General features: G+C 44.4%; 1 protein-coding gene across 2 annotated transcripts in view; it reads left to right on the forward strand.

The window, feature by feature from the left end:
* LOC121541486 (collagen alpha-1(V) chain-like) overlaps positions 1-19,121 on the forward strand; it is a 152,258-nt gene that overhangs the window by 68,936 nt on the left and 64,201 nt on the right. For both annotated transcript variants that reach the window (XM_041850524.2, XM_045208033.1), the window contains exon 4: positions 864-1,026. In XM_041850524.2, coding sequence (XP_041706458.2) covers positions 864-1,026 — 163 coding nt within the window. The remainder of the gene's footprint in view (positions 1-863; positions 1,027-19,121) is intronic.

Here is a 19,121-nt window from a genome sequence, read left to right on the forward strand (position 1 = left end):
TTTTATCCAAAGCGACTTACATTCATGTATGCATACATTTTTACGTATGGGTGGTCCCAGGAATCGAACCCACTGTCCTGGCATTGCAAGCGCCATGCTCTACCAACTGAACTACAGAGGACCACCATATCAAACAAATGTAATGTGCACTCAGTGTAGCTGCTTGCTTGCTTCTCTGTAATCAGAAAGCAGGTGTGTGTTGGCCTAGCTTTGATGAGTCTGGTGGATGAACCGTTGTGGGATTTAGTTCTGTGCAGGTGTTCGGTCATACGTGTTTATTATCTCAATCTGCTGTCTGTCTATGTAACACATCATTTATTATATAGCCAGTCAACCAAGACTGTTTGGATTATACATAAAATAAAACCTCCTCAGATCAACAGTATCTGAGCTTTGTGTGTTACAGTGCCCTCGGATGTGTAGACATTGAACCCATGCATACATCCCTATCCTGACCAAAATGTCCCTATACCTCTGTATGGTTATAATATCAGCATTTCACAAGTCCTACAGCCAGTAACTGTAGCGTAGTGAAACGTGTGTGAGCTAACCCTTTGTCCATCTTAAAGTTAGTATAACTCTAGTGAAATGTGTGTGTGGGAGAGAGAGAGTGAGAGTGAGAGTGAGAGTGAGAGTGAGAGTGAGAGTGAGAGAGAGAGAGAGAGAGAGAGAGAGAGAGAGAGAGAGAGAGAGAGAGAGAGAGAGAGAGAGAGAGAGAGAGAGAGAGAGAGAGAGAGAGAGAGAGAGAGAGAGAGAGAGAGAGAGAGAGAGAGAGAGAGAGAGAGAGAGAGAGAGAGAGAGAGAGAGAGAGAGAGAGAGAGAGAGAGAGAGAGAGAGAGCTAACCTTCTGGCCCTCTTCCCAGGTGGCACCGAGTGGCCATCAGCGTTCACAAACAGACCGTCACCATCATCCTGGACTGTAAAAAGAAGACCACCCAGAAACTGTCCAGGAGCCCACACCCCATCATTGACACCAAAGGAATTGTGGTCTTCGGAACTAGAATACTTGATGAAGAAGTCTTTGAGGTAGGTCTTGCTATCTTCTCTAAATGGTCCATTGCTTAGTCATATTGATTGATGGTGAGATTGATTGATTTGTGATCTAAAACCTTAAGTTGAGTGGAAAGTAGGCGTGAGGAGATCGTCATCTCTGCCAGTTGAAATGCTAAGAGGTTTTTGTTCTGGAGTTTCATTCTGGATTATGTTATTATTGTGAAGATTTAGATCAGGTACTTGGTACAGTGTTGTGGGGAACACCTCTCTGGAACTGCACAGCTGTGTATAACTGTCTCCCCCTCCCCTCTCTCTCTGTCTCTCTCTATTTATTTCTCTCCATCTAAACTCACTGCCACATCTTTGTGCACAGTAAGGGAGGCGTTAAACACGTGGCAACAGTCAGATAGGGTAGATTTGGTTACGCCTGTTCACCCCCCCCATTCCTTCCTTCCTCCATCCCTCCATCCCTCTTTCTTTAAGCTGTGCTTTGTGGTTGGAGATGAGAGAGAGGTTGATGATTTGGAGATAAGTGACAGCCAGGCCCTGGGGTTATCAAAGCTGGAGAGACCTAACAATCATCACAGCATGTAATACTGCTGCTTATGCCAGAGATGGAGAAAAGAGATAGGAGAGAGATAAAAATGAAGTGGTGTATTGTTTTTGAACATTTGATTGTTACTTTTTTTGTGGCTAAGGAAGTGCTCCAACTGTTGCTTATTGATAATGTCAACAGTGTTTTTGTTCTTTTTTAAACTAAGGCCTGTGAAAAGGATAATATAAAAATGCACACACACAACCCCCCCCCCCACCCAATTTAAAATAAAACACGCACCCCACAGTGGGTACTTTTGTCTTTGTACTGTCACAGTGCTCGGTTAATCCGTGTGCTTGTATAAGGAGGATTAGGGGCGAAGCGCTCCATAATAATTAAACACAGTCTGACTGATGGGACTGATGCTGTTCCAACTCACCTCTGACCTCCACCGCTCTCTCTGGAGGAGAACAGACAATGTGGAACAACTATGACATCACTCCTTCTGGATCCCCTAGGTTTGGCAGGGAAAGAGGGATATGAGGATGTGGCATAAAACAGCTCATATGGGATTGAAGGATGTACTGTATAGTCTGCGTTTACACTTGCTGCCCAATTCTGATCTTTTGACCAATCAGATCAGATTAGTCCAATAATTGTGCAAAATATAATAATTGGGCTGCCTGTGTAAACACAGCCTATGTGTCATATAACTTCTACGATCCACTTCATATAGCCCAAAGATACTTAACTTATTTGATTGATAAATAGTTTTATAGGGATAACTCTTTTGCTATATGATTTTTGTTAACCTGCAGTCTATGCTTGAAGTGCAATGTGCACACATACAGTCATGACCAAAATTATTGGCACCCTTGTTTTCAATACTCTGGCACCCTCCCCTTGCGAGGATAACGGCACTGAGCATTTTACTCAAATGTTTTATGAGATTGGAGAACACATATGGGAGGGATCTAAGACCATTCCTCCATACATAATCATTCCAGATCCTTGATATCCTTCGTCTGCACTTATGGACTGCTCTCTTCAATTCAAACCACATGTTTTCAATGGGACTTCAAGTCCGGAGACTGAGATGGCCATTGCAAAATGTTAATTTTGTGGTCAATTAACCATTTATTTGTGGAATTTGATGTGTGCTTGGGGTTATTGTCTTGCTGGAAGATCCACAAACAGGTTTTTGGCAAAAATGTCCTGGTATTGGGTGTAGTTCATGATGGCGTTGACATTACAGTTTTTTTCAATCACTTTGGCACATTTGTCAGATATAAGTGGTATATTTGTCTGGTTGTGGTGTGAAAAAGATGGCGCCGTACTGTATGGCCACTGTTTTGCAAGCGCCGACCCAACTTCACTATTTTGTGATTCTTTTGTAGTTTATTTATACTTTATTTTCTCGAAATGTATCCGCTCTCATTTCTTACAACCGACAATAACTTTTGAACATCAGATTGGCAGTTACTTACCTCAATTTTGGCTTCAACTTCGACTTCGACTCATCTGCCCAGGGCTCTTTCTGTAATTCCGACCCAATTTTCAGGCTACCCAAGAGGAAGTGCCGGCGTTACAGAGGCAAGAGAGGGGGGATCCTGGTGAGATTAAGGCAAAGGGATAACTGGCCACCTCTTCCCTCCATTCTACTGGCGAATGTACAGTCACTTGATAATAAGATGGATGACCTCCGATCGCGCATTTGCTATCAACGGGACTCTCAAAACAGCAATATTCTCTGCCTTTCTTAAACATGGCTCTCGGACAAGATACTCCCCATGGCTATCCAACTCAATGGATTCTTCATTCACCGTGCCGAAAGGACAGTGGAGTCGGGAAATCGAGGGGGGGGAGGGGTTTGCCTCTTCATCAACAACAACTGGAGTGCTGACTCGAGCGCGGTGGAAGTGTCGACCCATTGTTCACCCGTCTTGGAATACCTGATGGTCAAATGCCAACCCTTTTACCTACCGAGGGAGTTTTCAGCTGTTATCTTGACTGTTGTATACATTCCATCTCAGGACAAGAAAAATAACAAGCTGGCACTTAACGAACTGTACAAGGCCATAACCAAGCAGGAAAACGTAAATCCAGAGGCTGCTTTTCTGGTTGCTGGAGATGTTAATTCCGCGTTATTATGACACGTGATGCCCAACTTCCATCAACACGTCTCCATCGCCACTAGGGGTACCAACAAGCAAGCATACAAGGCCCTCCCTCATCCGCCATTCGGCAAATCAGATCATGTAGCCTTACTCCTGCTTCCTGTTTACAAACAGAAGCTCAAACAGGAATTACTCATGACTCGCTCTTTTGAGAAATGGTCTCCAGAGTCAGAGATTATGCTACAGGACTGTTTTGCTAGCGCTGATTGGAATATGTTTTGTGACTCCGCCGATAACATCAACGAGCTAACCATCTTCATTAGGAAATGACGTTGTCCCCACTGTTAAGTTTCGCTGCTTCCTCAATCAAACGCCCTGGATTTACACTGCAGTTGGCACTACATTTTACATTTTAGTCATTTAGCAGACGCTCTTATCCAGAGCGACTTACAGGAGCAATTAGGGTTAAGTGCCTTGCTCAAGGGCACATCGACAGATTTTTCACCTAGTCAGCTCGGGGATTAGAACCAGCGACCTTTCGGTTACTGGCACAACACTCTTAACCACTAAAGGACAGGGCTACCGCACACAGGACTATCGCAGACAACCACGAGGCTATGGCTGAGGACAGGAACAAGTACAAGAAGTCCCGCTATGACCTCCACAGAGTCATCAAATGAGCAAAACAACAATATAGGAAGAAGATGGAATCTTACTACACAGACTCCGCCGCCCGCCGCATGTGGCAGGGGCTACAGTCCATTACGGATTACAAAGGAAGACCTAGCCGTGATCTGCCCAACGAAGCCTCTCTACCAGATTAACTCAATGCATTTTATGCATGCTTTGACAATAACAACATCGTGCCAATTTGATTTGATTAGATTTTTGAGGGCCGCCACCGACCCAGAAGATTGGGTGATCTTGATCTCCAAGGCTGACGTGAGTAAAGTCTTTAATCAGGTCAATACCAGCAAGGCCGCGGGGCCCGATGGTATTCCATGGCGTGTTCTCAGAGCATGCGCAGAACAGCTGGCAGGTACATTCACTGTAACTTTCAACCTCTCCTTGTCCCAGTCTGTAATGCCCACATGTTTTAAGATGACCACCATCAATCCTGTTCCCAAGAACTCTAAGGTTTCATGCCACAATGACTACCGCCCTGTAGCACTCACAGCTGTAATCATGAAGTGCTTTGAAAGGCTGGTCATGGCACACATCAACTCCATCATTCCAGACACCCTAGACCCACCCCAATTTGCATACCGCCCCAACAGATCCAGAGACGACACAATCTCAATTGCACTCCACACTGCCCTCACCCACCTCAATAAGAGGAATTCCTATGTGAGAATGCTGTTCATAGACTATAGCTCAGTGTTCAACACCGTAGCTCCCTCTAAGCTCATCACCAAGCTTAGAACCCTGGGACTGAACACCTCCATCTGCAACTGGATCCTGAACTTCCTGACGGGCCGACCCCAGGTGGTGAGGGTAGGCAACATCACCTCAACATATGGGCCCCACAGGGGCGTGTGCTTAGTCCCCTCCTGTACTCCCTGTTCACCCACGACTGCAAACACCATCATTAGGTTTGCTGACAACACGACGGTGGTAGACATGATCACCGGCGACGATGAGACAGCCTACAGGGAGGAGGTGAGTGACCTGGCAGAGTGGGGCCGGAACAACAACCTCTCCCGCAATGCCAGTAAGACCAAGGAGCTGATCGTGGACTACAGGAAACGGGGGGCGACCACGGCCCCTCAGTGTTAATCCCTCGGCTGCGGTGCAGCGAGTCGAGAGCTTCAAGTTCCTCGGTGACCAAATCGCTAAGGACTTTAAATGGTCCGCTCACACACGCACAGTCATGAAGAAGGCACGACAGCGCCCCTTCCCCCTCAGGAGGTTGAAAAGGTTTGTCATGGGCCCTCAATTCCTAAAAAAATTCCACAGCTGTACCATTGAGAGCATCCTTCTTGTTGTAGCCTATAGCATCCTTCCTAGTCAACACAAATCACATCCAGCAACCCAAGCAACCCAAACCCACAATAACAGCCTAACCGTTAACTTGGGAACAGAACATGCAGACATTTTGTGAAAGATGTTTAAACTTTCTCTCCTGCTGCTCTGTGTCTGCCAGCCCAGTTCGGAGACGGGACAGGCTTCTAGCACAGACAGAAAATGGAAAATAAGCCACATAGTTTCCAAATGATGCTTAGCACTCTCCCCTTTCTCTCCCTCACTTATTCTCTCTCCTCTTTCTCTCCCTCACTCCCTGTTCCCTTACTTTACTTTAGTCTGATGGAGTTTAGAGGCCAGAGGCTACAGCTAAAAGGTGGTGAGCAGGAAAACAAAGAAAAACATATTTGATTTCAGTGGCAGGGCCATTTAATTCAATTGGTCAGATTCCTGCACATTTCCAGTACAACATCTTGAGGGAAAATGTACTTACTACGATTGTGATATGTGGTTGTCTCACCAAGCTATCTTAAGATGAACGCTCTGGATTAGAGAGTCTGCTAAATGACTAAAATGGCAATGCAATCTTGTAAGAAAGCACCGAGAAAAAAGAGAGAAAAAGAGAGACAGAATGAGCGATGAGAGAGTCTCTAACCCCTACCTGCAGAGTGTGAATAGAGGAATTACTGTGAACAATAATGTTGTTGTCTGCCTGTGAGGCTTCCCAAGGAGGCAGAGCCTGATCTGAACATATACAGTGGGGAGAACAAGTATTTGATACACTGACGATTTTGCAGGTTTTCCTACTTACAAAGCATGTAGAGGTCTGTAATTTTTATCATAGTTACACTTCAACTGTGAGAGACGGAATCTAAAACAAAAATCCAGAAAATCACATTGTATGATTTATAAGTAATTAATTTGCATTTTATTGCATGACATAAGTATTTAATACATCAGAAAAGCATAACTTAATATGTGGTACAGAAACCTTTGTTTGCAATTACAGAGATCATATGTTTCCTGAAGGTCTTGACCAGGTTTGCACACACTGCAGCAGGGATTTTGGCCCTCTCCTCCATACAGACCTTCTCCAGATCCTTCAGGTTTCGGGGCTGTCGCTGGGCAATACGGACTTTCAGCTCCCTCCAAAGATGTTCTATTGGGTTCAGGTCTGGAGACTGGCTAGGCCACTCCAGGACCTTGAGATGCTTCTTACGGAGCCACTCCTTAGTTGCCCTGGCTGTGTGTTTCGGGTCGTTGTCATGCTGGAAGACCCAGCCACGACCCATCCTCAATGCTCTTACTGAGGGAAGGAGGTTGTTGGCCAAGATCTCGCGATACATGGCCCCATCCATCCTCCCCTCAATACGGTGCAGTCGTCCTGTCCCCTTTGCAGAAAAGCATCCCCAAAGAATGATGTTTCCACCTCCATGCTTCACGGTTGGGATGGTGTTCTTGGGGTTGTACTCATCCTTCTTCTTCCTCCAAACACGGCGAGTGGAGTTTAGACCAAAAGCTCTATTTTTGTCTCATCAGACCACATGACCTTCTCCCCATTCCTCCTCTGGATCATCCAGATGGTCATTGGCAAACTTCAGACGGGACATGCTCTGGCTTGAGCAGGGGGACCTTGCGTGCGCTGCAGGATTTTAATCCATGACGGCGTAGTGTGTTACTAATGGTTTTCTTTGAGACTGTGGTCCCAGCTCTCTTCAGGTCATTGACCAGGTCCTGCCGTGTAGTTCTGGGCTGATCCCTCACCTTCCTCATGATCATTGATGCCCCTCGAGGTGAGATCTTGCATGGAGCCCCAGACCGAGGGTGATTGACCGTCATCTTGAACTTCTTCCATTTTCTAATAATTTCGCCAACAGTTGTTGCCTTCTCACCAAACTGCTTGCCTATTGTCCTTTAGCCCATCCCAGCCTTGTGCAGGTCTACAATTTTATCCCTGATGTCCTTACACAGCTCTCTTTTCTTGGCCATTGTGGAGAGGTTGGAGTCTGTTTGATTGAGTGTGTGGACAGGTGTCTTTTATACAGGTAACGAGTTCAAACAGGTACAGTTAATACAGGTAATGAGTGGAGAAGAGGAGGGCTTCTTAAAGAAAAACGAACAGGTCTGTGAGAGCCGGAATTCTTACTGGTTGGTAGGTGATCAAATACTTATGTCATGCAATAAAATGCAAATTAATAACTTAAAAATCATACAATGTGATTTTCTCTCACAGTTGAAGTGTACCTATGATAAAAATTACAGACCTCTACATGCTTTGTAAGTAGGAAAACCTGCAAAATCGGCAGTGTATCAAATACTTGTTCTCCCCACTGTAGCTGTAAAGTGGTAGTTATGTTGGAGTGGTTTGTGGTTAGGTTGTTGACATTGACATATTGTGGTTTGAGATATGCTGCTTATTGTGGTGAATGATTTTGAAGGAGTCAGGCGCAGGAGAGTAAATCACAGCAGTACGCAGCAATGCATCAAACACTCGTAAATCAGGCACACTGGTAGACAACAAGGCACACAGGGAAATATCCCGGCGATACAAAATACAAGGAGCTCCACCAAGCTCATCTAACCTCAACAATAAACAATCACACACAAAGACAAGGGGGCAGAGGGAACACTTATACAGGTTCTGATGAGGGAGATATGAACCAGGTGTGTGTAATAAACAAGACAAAACAAAGGGAATGATGAGATGAGGAGTGGAGCGGCAGTGGCTAGAAGGCCGGTTACGACGAACGCCGAAGCCTGCCCGAACAAGGAGAGGAGGCAGCTTCAGAGGAAGTGGGTGAAAACGGGCAGGCCACTTCCAGGACGTCCTCTTGTAGCTAGCAGGTTGTCCAACCGGATGGCCGTGTCCACCAGTTGGTCGAAAGTCAACATGGCATCCCGGCAGGCTAGCTCCCTTCGGACAACCTCTCGCAGGCTGCACCGGAATCTGTCGATGAGGGCCCGCTCGTTCCACCCGGACCCAGCCGCCAGAGTACGAAACTCCAGGGCAAAGTCCTGCGCCGGTCCTCATCCCCTGCCTCAGTTGGACCAGTCGCTCGCCCGCCTCTCTTCCTTCGGGCTGGTGGTCGAAGACAGCCCGGAAGAGGCGAGCAAACTCCCCGTAGTTGTCCAACGCGGCTCCTCCTTTACTTCAGACTGCGTTGGCCCACTTCAGGTCTTTCCCCGAGAGGCAGGAGACGAGGGCGGACACCTTCTCCCGCTCTGATGGAGCCGATACAAAATACAAGGAGCTCCACCGAGCTAATCTAACCTCCACAATAAACAATCACACACAAAGACAAGGGGGCAGAGGGAAGAGTTATACAGGTACTGATGAGGGGATATGAACCAGGTGTGTGTAATAAACAAGACAAAACAAATGGAATGATGAGATGAGGAGCGGCAGTGGCTAGAAGGCCGGTGACGACAAACGCCGAAGCCTGCCCGAAAAAGGAGAGGAGGCAGCTTCGGAGGAAGTCGTGACACTTAAATTATGTTTAAGTACCGTACCGTGTGTGACTGTGGTATTTCTGTGAATGTATGGGTTAGCTAGTAGTACCGTTTAAGATTATATTGCGTGACATCATTTACACAGCCAGTGTGATACAGTATCTAGCTATAGAGTCATTGCAGAGTTATAGAGTACTGTAGTTATGGCTATGTTATCTCTATTCAACCTTAATGTAATTATCATTAGCTCTGCAGGAAGAGTCGTTAATCAGAAGCTCTTTTTATGTTTTGTGTGTGCACGTGCGTGTGTGCATGTGTGTCCGTTTATGTCTGAATATGTATATGTGTGAGGGCATGTGTATTTGTGTGTGTGTGTGTGTGTGTGTGTGTGTGTATTTGTGTGTCTGTATGCGTGTGAGTGCATTTGTGTGTCTGTGTGTGTGAGAGAGAAAGAGACCTTTTCGAGGGCGTCGGCAGACCGTGTCCCCTGATCTTAAACGCTATCGTTTCCCATTGTCCGTGCCAAGAAAAACCTGGGAAAGTAAGGCCCATCCCCAGACAGCCAGGCAGGTAGACAGGAAACAACATTATGTGAAATAAATGTCTGTGGCGACAGAGGAGAGAGAGAGAGAAAATACAGACAGGACAGATGTGATCCAGCCTGTAAGCTCTCTAAGGTGCTCTCTACGGGACTTGGACAGAGACAGGGAGGGAGGTAGGGAAGGAAGGATGGAGGGATGTTGAGAGAGGGGGAGATAAGAGTGAGATAAGAGAGAAAGGGTTGGGGGAGGCAGAAAGAGGGAGAGGACAGAAGAGAGAGAATACAGAGACATCGAAAGAGGGAGGGTGAAGGAGAGAGAATGATAGAAATGTAGATGCAGAGATGAAGAGAGAGAGAAAGAGAGCCACAGAGGTAGAGAGAGAGAGAGAGAGAGAGAGAGAGAGAGAGAGAGAGAGAGAGAGAGAGATAGAGAGCGAGAGAAAAGGAGAGAGAGACCATGATACAGAGGTCAAGAGAGACAGAGGTAGAGAAAGAGAGAGATAGAGAGAGAGAGAGGGCTAGCCACAGATATAGACTGAGGTATAGGTACCGTAGGTAAGCGTGAGACAGGTTTTTGGTCCAGGACCTGGAAAGAATAAGGAGTTCTCTTCTCTCTCCACTGATGTCAGCCTTTGAATGGCGGCCATATTGCATGACATCATCCAGAAGTTTCCATGGTGCTGCAGATAGGTTGTCCCAGGATGGGGGTGGCTGGACAGGGGGGAGGTGTACGAATGGGGAGGTAGAGAGGGGAAGAGGAAAGTGGAAAGAAGCATAGGAGGAGGGAGGAGAGGGTGAGGTAGAGCAGGAGAGGAGAGGAGAGGAAAAGACAGGGAAGAGGGGGAGGAAAGATAGAGGGAGGGTTGAGGGAAAGACAGGGGAGGACAGAGGTAGAAAGAGAGGGAGGCTGGAGGTATGGCGGCATAAAGGAGTAGACAGAGGCAGCAGGAAGGCAGAAACAGGGGTTAGGGTTGGGGTGAGACAGTGGGTGGGGGGGGGGGGGGACAGGAGTGAGGTGTAGGGCTCCTGTGGGTGAGACAGGTGAAGTGAATGGGGTAGAGCCAGGGACAGACAGGGTTGAGGTGTAGGGTTGAAACAGGGGGAGCGATGGAGGTAGAGCCAGGGCAGGGTTGAGGTGTAGGACTCCTGTGGCAGCAGTACTGTGAGCCAGGAAAAAGCAATAAACCACAGGAACACATGATGCTCGTTAAGAGGATTAATTTCAGATTATTACAGAGCTATAAGGAGTTTCACATGTCCTGTTTCCTCTTCTTCACATTCTTCACTCTCTCTTCACCCATCCTGCATTTCATAACCTCTCCTCAGATAAATAAAGGCACAGATAGAAATATAGATATAGGGATCAGGGTAATTACAGTTCCAGGTACTCCGTCTAAAGAGATTGACAACTGACATGTGAGTTAGCAGAATTCCTATCAAGAAGACTTGTCAATGATAGATGGTCGACTCCAGTTCTTGTCCCAAAGGCCAACAAGTGAGAGGAAAAAACATTGAATTAACTATACAACATACATATTTTATTCCGCTTGGTGTGCATGCATATTGTATTCCGCTTGGTGTGCATGCAACTCTCCCATCACTTTTCCAGTGGGGCCAGTTAGGAGTTCCTCATACAGGTTCAGATGCCCAGACTTTTAACTCATTTTCCATTGCCTGTAGTGTGGGGTGGGGCATCAGTGATGTAACCAGTGCTCCATTGGGACTCCACGAGGCTCCTGTTTTATTGTTCCTCTATTATTAGCCCTTATAGCAGAGCCACTGTAACAGCGGTCTCTCAGTCATGAAGCTGAATTCACTCCAGCATACAAGTCATAAATCTAACTATAACTGACATGTTGGCTAACTTTCCCTCTAAAAAGTATATTTATAAAAGTCTACTTTTAGGTACTCAAAAAATACCAGTAAAAGTATATTTTCTTGTGCTTTGAAAGAATTTTCAAACCTTTTCTAGACGCTTGTCACAAAGAGGCAGTAGGTAGTTCTAAAAGCAGTTATGTTGTTGACTGATACTAAACGGATGCTAAATGGCATCTCTCAACAAGGTGATTAGAACTACCCTGTAGAGCAGGACCAAAGACTACAGTGATGATGGCAGCCATGGTAAAGAAACAGACTTTGTGAGCCTCCATAGACCAAGCTATATACCCAGACATTACCTCAATCAATGCCAATGGGTTGTTTTAGGTCAGTGGTATTCAAACCTTTTCAGCAGGGACCCAATTTGTTCCGCCAAAATTACTGGGGGCCCATTTTTTCTCAAGAATTTTTCGTGAACCCACCCCACCCCAAATCTAATGACACAACCTTAAAATCGGTAAATATCGTTTTTTACATCAACAAATGACATTCAATTAATTACCTTTTCTAAATGAAAAGAAACCAAGAAATACATTTACGCAAAACAATAAAACATTTCTAATTATCTTTCTCAAAAACGTTTGTACACAATAATCTTTACAATAATCTGAAAAGGCCTTAAAAAACAAAAAACATTACATCACTGCAGTTCCCCCTTGACCCCACTAGGGGTCGTGACCTCAACTTTGAATACCACTGTTAGGTCCTCTTGTGTGCTCTCTTTCTCTGGTAAATAGTGTTTCATGGCTGTGTTGACCATTGAATAGTGTAATGTATTTCTATACGGTGTCTTTTCGCAGTTTCTGATGCAGTATAAAAGTAAGTCCCCAAACGAATAGCTTCAGGTGGTCTTCACTTTATTCATAGACGTTCTATTCTTAGAGAGTAGGCAGACCTCTCAGGTACAGTTTGAAATGCTTTGAAAAGGGGTAAAGTGAGGCTGAATGATTCAAGATTCAAGAACCTTACTGGTATGTTAGCTTACTTCATTCACGCTTGTCCTTCTCCTATGATGCCTCCTTGGCATATACTATGCTTAATTAACCCTGTGAGAACACACTAGCTGCTAGCTCTTAATTAGTTATTATATGATGTTATATTGAGTTTAACACAGTTCAGTCATCTAGCCCCAGAGACAGACACGTTTCCCCCCTGGATCACTGGGAGATCTTTTCTCCCTCTGTGTGTGTGTGAGTGTGTGTATCCCTTCGGTTGTGTGTTTCTACCTCTGTGTGTGTTGATTTATAGCCCCTGCAGTGCAGTTAGCTGACCTGTGCAGTGTGTTGTTTGGTTAGTGTGGTCAGGTTGGAGAATGCACAGGCAAGCGTTGGGCTCTGGGTTGGTGTTGGTGGAGGTCTGGGTCTGTCGGACAGCAGCTCTGGGGTGGCTATGTAAATAATGTGGGGGACCAGACCTGCTGAGAAGAGCTTTGACGTGGGACGGGCAACCAGGCAGGCAGAGGTGAACCAAGACCTCCCATAGTCCTACCCTGCTCTCTTGGCTCTGCTGCCCACAATCTGACACATGAGGAGAAAATAAAAACATCAAGGGGTAATACTTGCGAACATTAGAAAAAATGTACGTTTAACCTGGACCTCCGTCTCAAAGTGTGAATCAGCCAATTACAATCGTTACGCAATAATTTGGTCTGGGTTAACCAAGATTAGACTGCTCTAAGGAGCGAATGCAATCCACACTGGTTTTGGTAAGTCAGTGGCATCAAACACTTATGTTAGCATTTTCGGACTAAAAACGGTGTTTTACTCTGCATAGAGTGTCTGAAGTTACACATCAACACTGTTGTAATAGTACCGTCACACTATTAAAACAGTGTGACTGTTTTGGAATACAATACCGATGGCATGTCTCTTTTTGTGAGAAATTACACTGGCCACTCAAAACATTTATAAAATATGTAATACTTAAAACTAAAGATTAGTAAATGGTTTATAAGGACCTATATTAAACATCTTATGAATGATCTTATGAATCATTGTTAAATACTTTAAAAGTTGTTTATAAATGTGTGAATAATTAGGTTACTAGCATTTACAAATGTGGGGGTAATCAATAAATGATGAATAAACTATTTACTAATCCATTATAAATGCTTTATTACGTGGAGTTTAAATAAAGTGCTACCCTCTCCTGCCCCCACCTGGGCACAACTGGAACAGCACTGATTAATGGCTGGGAGGTGGATGGTGGACAGGGCATGTCTTGATCTATTGGACTATACTAATAGTGCAGGATATAGTCTTGTATTTTGAGATACTACAGATACAGGCACATATACACACACATCCTCTATATTTCATTTGGATCCTTTCTTTATGAATTTAAAACTTTCTTGGACTTTTTCCATCCCCCCTCTGACATACATAGGCCGGCAGCCATTCGTTGGATGTGAGTGAAATATAGTGTGTTTGTCCTGCTACTCCATGACTTACAGACACAGGCAGCAGTTTTTCCATTGAGGCTGGCTGGGAGTACAGGTCGTATTTCACCTCAACCCAGAGAGATGCTGACAGGGCGGCTATAGGGCAGTGTGTGTGGTGTATGTGTGTAGTACTGTTGTTGTCTGGATGTGCTCTGTTAAACACCAGTCTGATGGGATACGTGATGCTTAGGTTCAGATGAAAAACAGTCCCGTCAGGACCTGTAATTGGGGCGTCTCTGAACGTTCCGCCAGGGCTATGAAATACAGCTATTGCTGTTTTTGTGCTTGGTAAAGTGTGTGTGTGCGTGCGTGCATTCATGACAGTGTCAGAAAATACAGGGTGTTTCTCTCTCCTCTCATGATCCTATAATCTCTGATCTTTTTATTTATTTTATTGGGTTAAGCCAAACCACTGCTTGTCCATTCCGTCTCTTTCCTGAGGATACAGTAGTCGCCTCTCATAGTACATTTACATTTTAGTCATTTAGCAGACGCTCTTATCCAGAGCGACTTACAGGAGCAATTAGGGTGAAGTGCCTTGCTCAAGGGCACATCGACAGATTTTTCACCTAGTTGGCTCGGGGATTAGAACCAGCGACCTTTCGGTTACTGGCACAACGCTCTTAACCACTAAGCTACCTGCCGCCAGAGAGTACACTGAAGGAATCCACAACTACTGACTCTGCATAGCCATACATACAGTACGACTCCATTGAACATCCCCCAACACTGTATTAGTTCAGCTGCAGTGCTAATGCCAATGCCCACTGACATCACATTGATATATGGTGGTTTGGTGAAGGCTTGGTTAAGGCCAGAGAAAGAAATCCATTGAAAACTTTTGGTCTACATTGAATATTAACTTTTTGGCAGCAGGCGATATAAGGAGCAATATGAGTGTACACCTGGGGAGTGTAGCAATGACATCCACCAGAAGTCTTTGTACTGCCAGTTTATGCAACACTTGGCTGGGCCTTTCTGTAATAAAGAGACAAAGGTACGTCCCAAATGGAAACCTATTCTCTATATTATGTGCACTACTTTTGACCAGTGCCCATAGGATTTTAACTGAATCACTCTTTTGTTGCTGAGAATTCTCCACTTTTCGAAATTTCTGACTTGTTTTGCCCTACACACTAAAAAATGAGAGTTCCTCAAGGGTTCGTTGGGAAGGGTGATAATGACTCAAAGAACCCTTTGAGCTCTTCAATGATTATTTACAGTTCACAAAAGGGTTCTTTGCTCTTTTGGTGATAATTAAAATGTAGGGGAGGTGGCTCATTCGAATATTTTGAGATGTGGTTTTCTCACCGCTCTTGAGTGTCATTCAAGTTTATCTAATGTGTTGTGTTATGCCATTACTTGTTATATATGACTATGGCCAGTGATGGTGTCTTGTGAAAGACTCATAAATTGCCTAGTGTCACTTGAGAATGGTTGTCTAAATCAGTCAGTGGTTCTCAATTGTCTCCCCAGGGACCCCAAGCTGTTGCAGCGGTAACACACTTGATTCAACTTGTCAATGAACACAATAATAACACCTATGGAATTGTAACAATGTTATAAGGCTGACCAACAAAAAAATAGAAACCTGTATGGTTCTTTAAAAGGATCTACAAAGAACCTTTCAGATTGAAAATGGTTCTTTATAGAACCGTTCTCCATAAAGGTTCTATAAAGAACCATAAAAAAGGGTTGTAACCATAGCGGAACCCTTTTTTGGTGCTGTATAGACAATTTTTTAATGGCTCTTTATCGAACCTTAGGAAAGGGTTCTTTATAGCACCGTACAAGCATTTCGCTACACCCGCAATAACATCTGCTAAACACATGTATGTGACCAATAAAATTTGATTTGATTTGATACAGGTTCCATTTAGAACCTTATGAGCAATTGTTCTTTATTGAACCTTCAATCAAAGGATTCTACTGTATATAGCACCAAAAAGGTTTCCGCTATGGTTACAAGCCAAATAACCTCTATCTTAGAACCATCATTTTTTTTGTGTGTAGTGAAAATTGTATCAACCACTACAAAAATGTCCATTAATTATAATCCACATCATTTCCTGTTGCTGCAGGATTATTTTCCTGCTGTAGCAAACTGGCTCAAATTAAGATCCAGCATCTCTACATAGAGAATAGGACACATCCTATCTCGGTCCCATATGGTTCTTTAAAAGGATCTACTGTCTATGGGGTTTAAGCTAAGCTAAGCTCACCTCCTGGGCTTGTGTCTTGCCTGGTGGTTACTGGCTTATGGCGGTAGACTTCTGTTGATTACCTTAGAGTTTAACCTTCAGCTCCAGCTGGAACTGGGTGTACAGTATGGTTCAGCACAGTTCAATACAGAGATGATGACAAATGCCAGTGCTTTCTCTCTCCTCCCTCAGGGGCTTTGGCTCTCCATAGCACTGCAATCAAACACACGCATCAGCTTTTCCCAGCGAAATATTGTAAAACGCCACAGCTTCCCATGTTACCTGTATGGAGACGTGTATGTATTGTGTGTGTGTGTGTGTTTGTGTTTTGCTCTGTGGTGGTGTTCTTATTGCTCCAGCGATGTTCTCAGCGTCTGTAAGTGTATGATTAAGCGTTCTATCTGGGTAAACTGAGGATCGTGCCACGTGTGGTCTGGCACCGTCCCGTCCTGATACCCTGGGGGAGGGAAACGTGGGAGGAAGCATGAGATGTGGAAGGGAAAGCATCTAGTCACATCCCCTTGGTGCCCCCTGAATGGTCTCCATTTCATTTTATTGCGTTTTCGCTGAGCTAATGGGCAGCCATTTTAAACTTTCACTCTAGAGCAGCTGTGAATCAAAGATACTCTACACTCTTAGAAAAAAAGTTGCTAAGTAGAACCATATAGGGTTCTTCGGTTTGTCCCCATAGGGGAACCTTTTTGGTGCTAGGTAAAACCTTTTGCAAATGGTTCTACCTAGAACTCTCTATGTATGGTTCTTTATAGAACCCCTTGTGTATGGTTCTACCTAGAACCCTCTATGAAGGGTTCTGCCTACAACCCTCTATGAAGAGTTCTACTGAGAACCATTTTATCTTTGGAGGGTTCTTCCTAGAACTGTCCATGAACGGTTCCACCAGCCTTAAAAATGTAATTCTTTATGACAATAATTGCATATATCATAAGGCCTTTCTTTCTCTGAGGGCCCAGTTATACTCTAACACAGTGGTATTAGGAAACTTCTGGTTTACAGACCATATCAGGCCTGCAAGTAACATTATGCTGGCTTGCAAAGTGATGTGTAATTCCTATTGAAATCAAGCCAAAGTTAGGAGCTCCAACAACATTCAGAATGACTGCCAGGGTAGGGCAGATTGAATATTCAGACTACCTCAATCATCTAAACTGGAACAACCATCCCAGTAACAGGTGCAATAAATCCAACTACTAACAGATTGGATTAGTTTAGAAACATTTATGTTATTTATCTTTGTGTAGCATAAAATTAATCAACCAATAAATGTGCATGCAAAAACACAGATATTAAAACAAACATTTACATTTTAGTCATTTAGCAGACGCTCTTATCCAGAGCGACTTACAGTTAGTGAATACATATTTTTTTTAAACTGGCCCCCCCGTGGGAATCGAACCGACAACCCTGGCGTTGCAAACGCCATGCTCTATCAATTGAGCTACATCCCTGCCGGCCATTCCCTCCCCTACCCTGGACGACTTGTGCGCCGCCCATGAGTCTCCCGGTCGCGGCCGGCTGCGACAGAGCCTGGATTCGAACCAGGATCTAGTGGCACAGTTAGCACTGTGATGCAGTGCCTTAGATCACTGCGCCACTCAAACAATTCTAAAAATCACCCGGCAATAGAGCATACTGGGAAATATGATGTATGGCTCTATGTATAACTTTTCTTGCCTTCCAAAGAATCATCAAATAACCCTTTCTTCCAAAAACAGTTCTCAGGATGGTCAAGGTTCTAGGTAGAACCCTTTGCTTTACAAAGAACCCCTGTGTTCCAAAAAGGGTTCTTCAGATCAAAACTGTTCTTGGTAGAACCATATCCCTCCACAAAGAACCCTTTTGGAACCCTTTTTTTCTGAGAGTGTAGAGACACAGACAGACCGATTGACATCTAAGTACTGACACAGGATCAGTTTGGTCAGCATTCCAGTTCAGTCCATAAGGGTCTGAGAAACAAACCTGACTTGGTCCAACACTTTTCCATCACCAACACTTAATATCTTACAGGTGGCTGTTTTTGCTTCTAACTTCCAAACAGCCCAAATGGCCTGGGTATCCTGAGAGCCTTGAGCATGATGCTGGAGTAGCCATGGTGTGTAATGGCTTTAGCAGAGCAATTCTTCTGGAAGACAGAGTCCTAGTTTGTTTCTCTTTCATCCGTCATGAAGACAGACACCAGCCAGAAAACAACAGGAAACAATATTGGACTGTGGTGTTGTGCATGAATCACGACGCATCTGAAACAAGTAATGTTAGAGTAGAGAGCTTCAGATCAATGTTTTTCAGCAAACTGTTGTTGGTTGGACCACAAGTGACAAATACTCTCTGTAAGTAATAAAGATTCTTCATGCAATAATTTCAAACTTCTGGCAGATGGAGTTAATGAACTTCTGAAATCATCTCAAAATAGTTGTTTTAATTATGAGGAGATTTTATAGTTGTATACATATTTGGATGTGTACATACTGTGCATTGATTAAAAACATGATTTGATGGCAGTGTTATGTTTCTGAGGTAATGGCTTGCAGGCATTTGTGAGGAAATGTTATGTGTGGTTTATAGCAGTGTTTAACATGTTAAATCATGGTTTGTGTGTTCATGTTTTTATCGGTGTTGATTTCTTGATATCTGTTGTTAGTGTTGGCTTGGAAAGTGTACTGTATAGTTGAGGTACAAGTATTGTCAAGGATGAAACACTCACACCCAACTCCCTATGCAGCCTGGTGATCCTGCTGAACCGTGCTCTCTCTCTCTCTCTCTCTCTCTCTCTCTCTCTCTCTCTCTCTCTCTCTCTCTCTCTCTCTCTCTCTCTCTCTCCCACCCTTCCTCTCTCTCTGTAAAACATCATGTTCATTAGATATATGTGTCAGAGCAGGTCGGCTCATGTCGTCTCCATACACTCTCAGAAAAAAGGGTACGTTAGGGTACATTATTGTTCTCAGGGCTACAAAAATATCAATACACATAATATGCCTTCAGAAGTACA

Source organism: Coregonus clupeaformis, chromosome 27 (genome assembly GCF_020615455.1).
Source record: "Coregonus clupeaformis isolate EN_2021a chromosome 27, ASM2061545v1, whole genome shotgun sequence".
NCBI classification, from domain to species: Eukaryota; Metazoa; Chordata; class Actinopteri; order Salmoniformes; family Salmonidae; genus Coregonus; species Coregonus clupeaformis.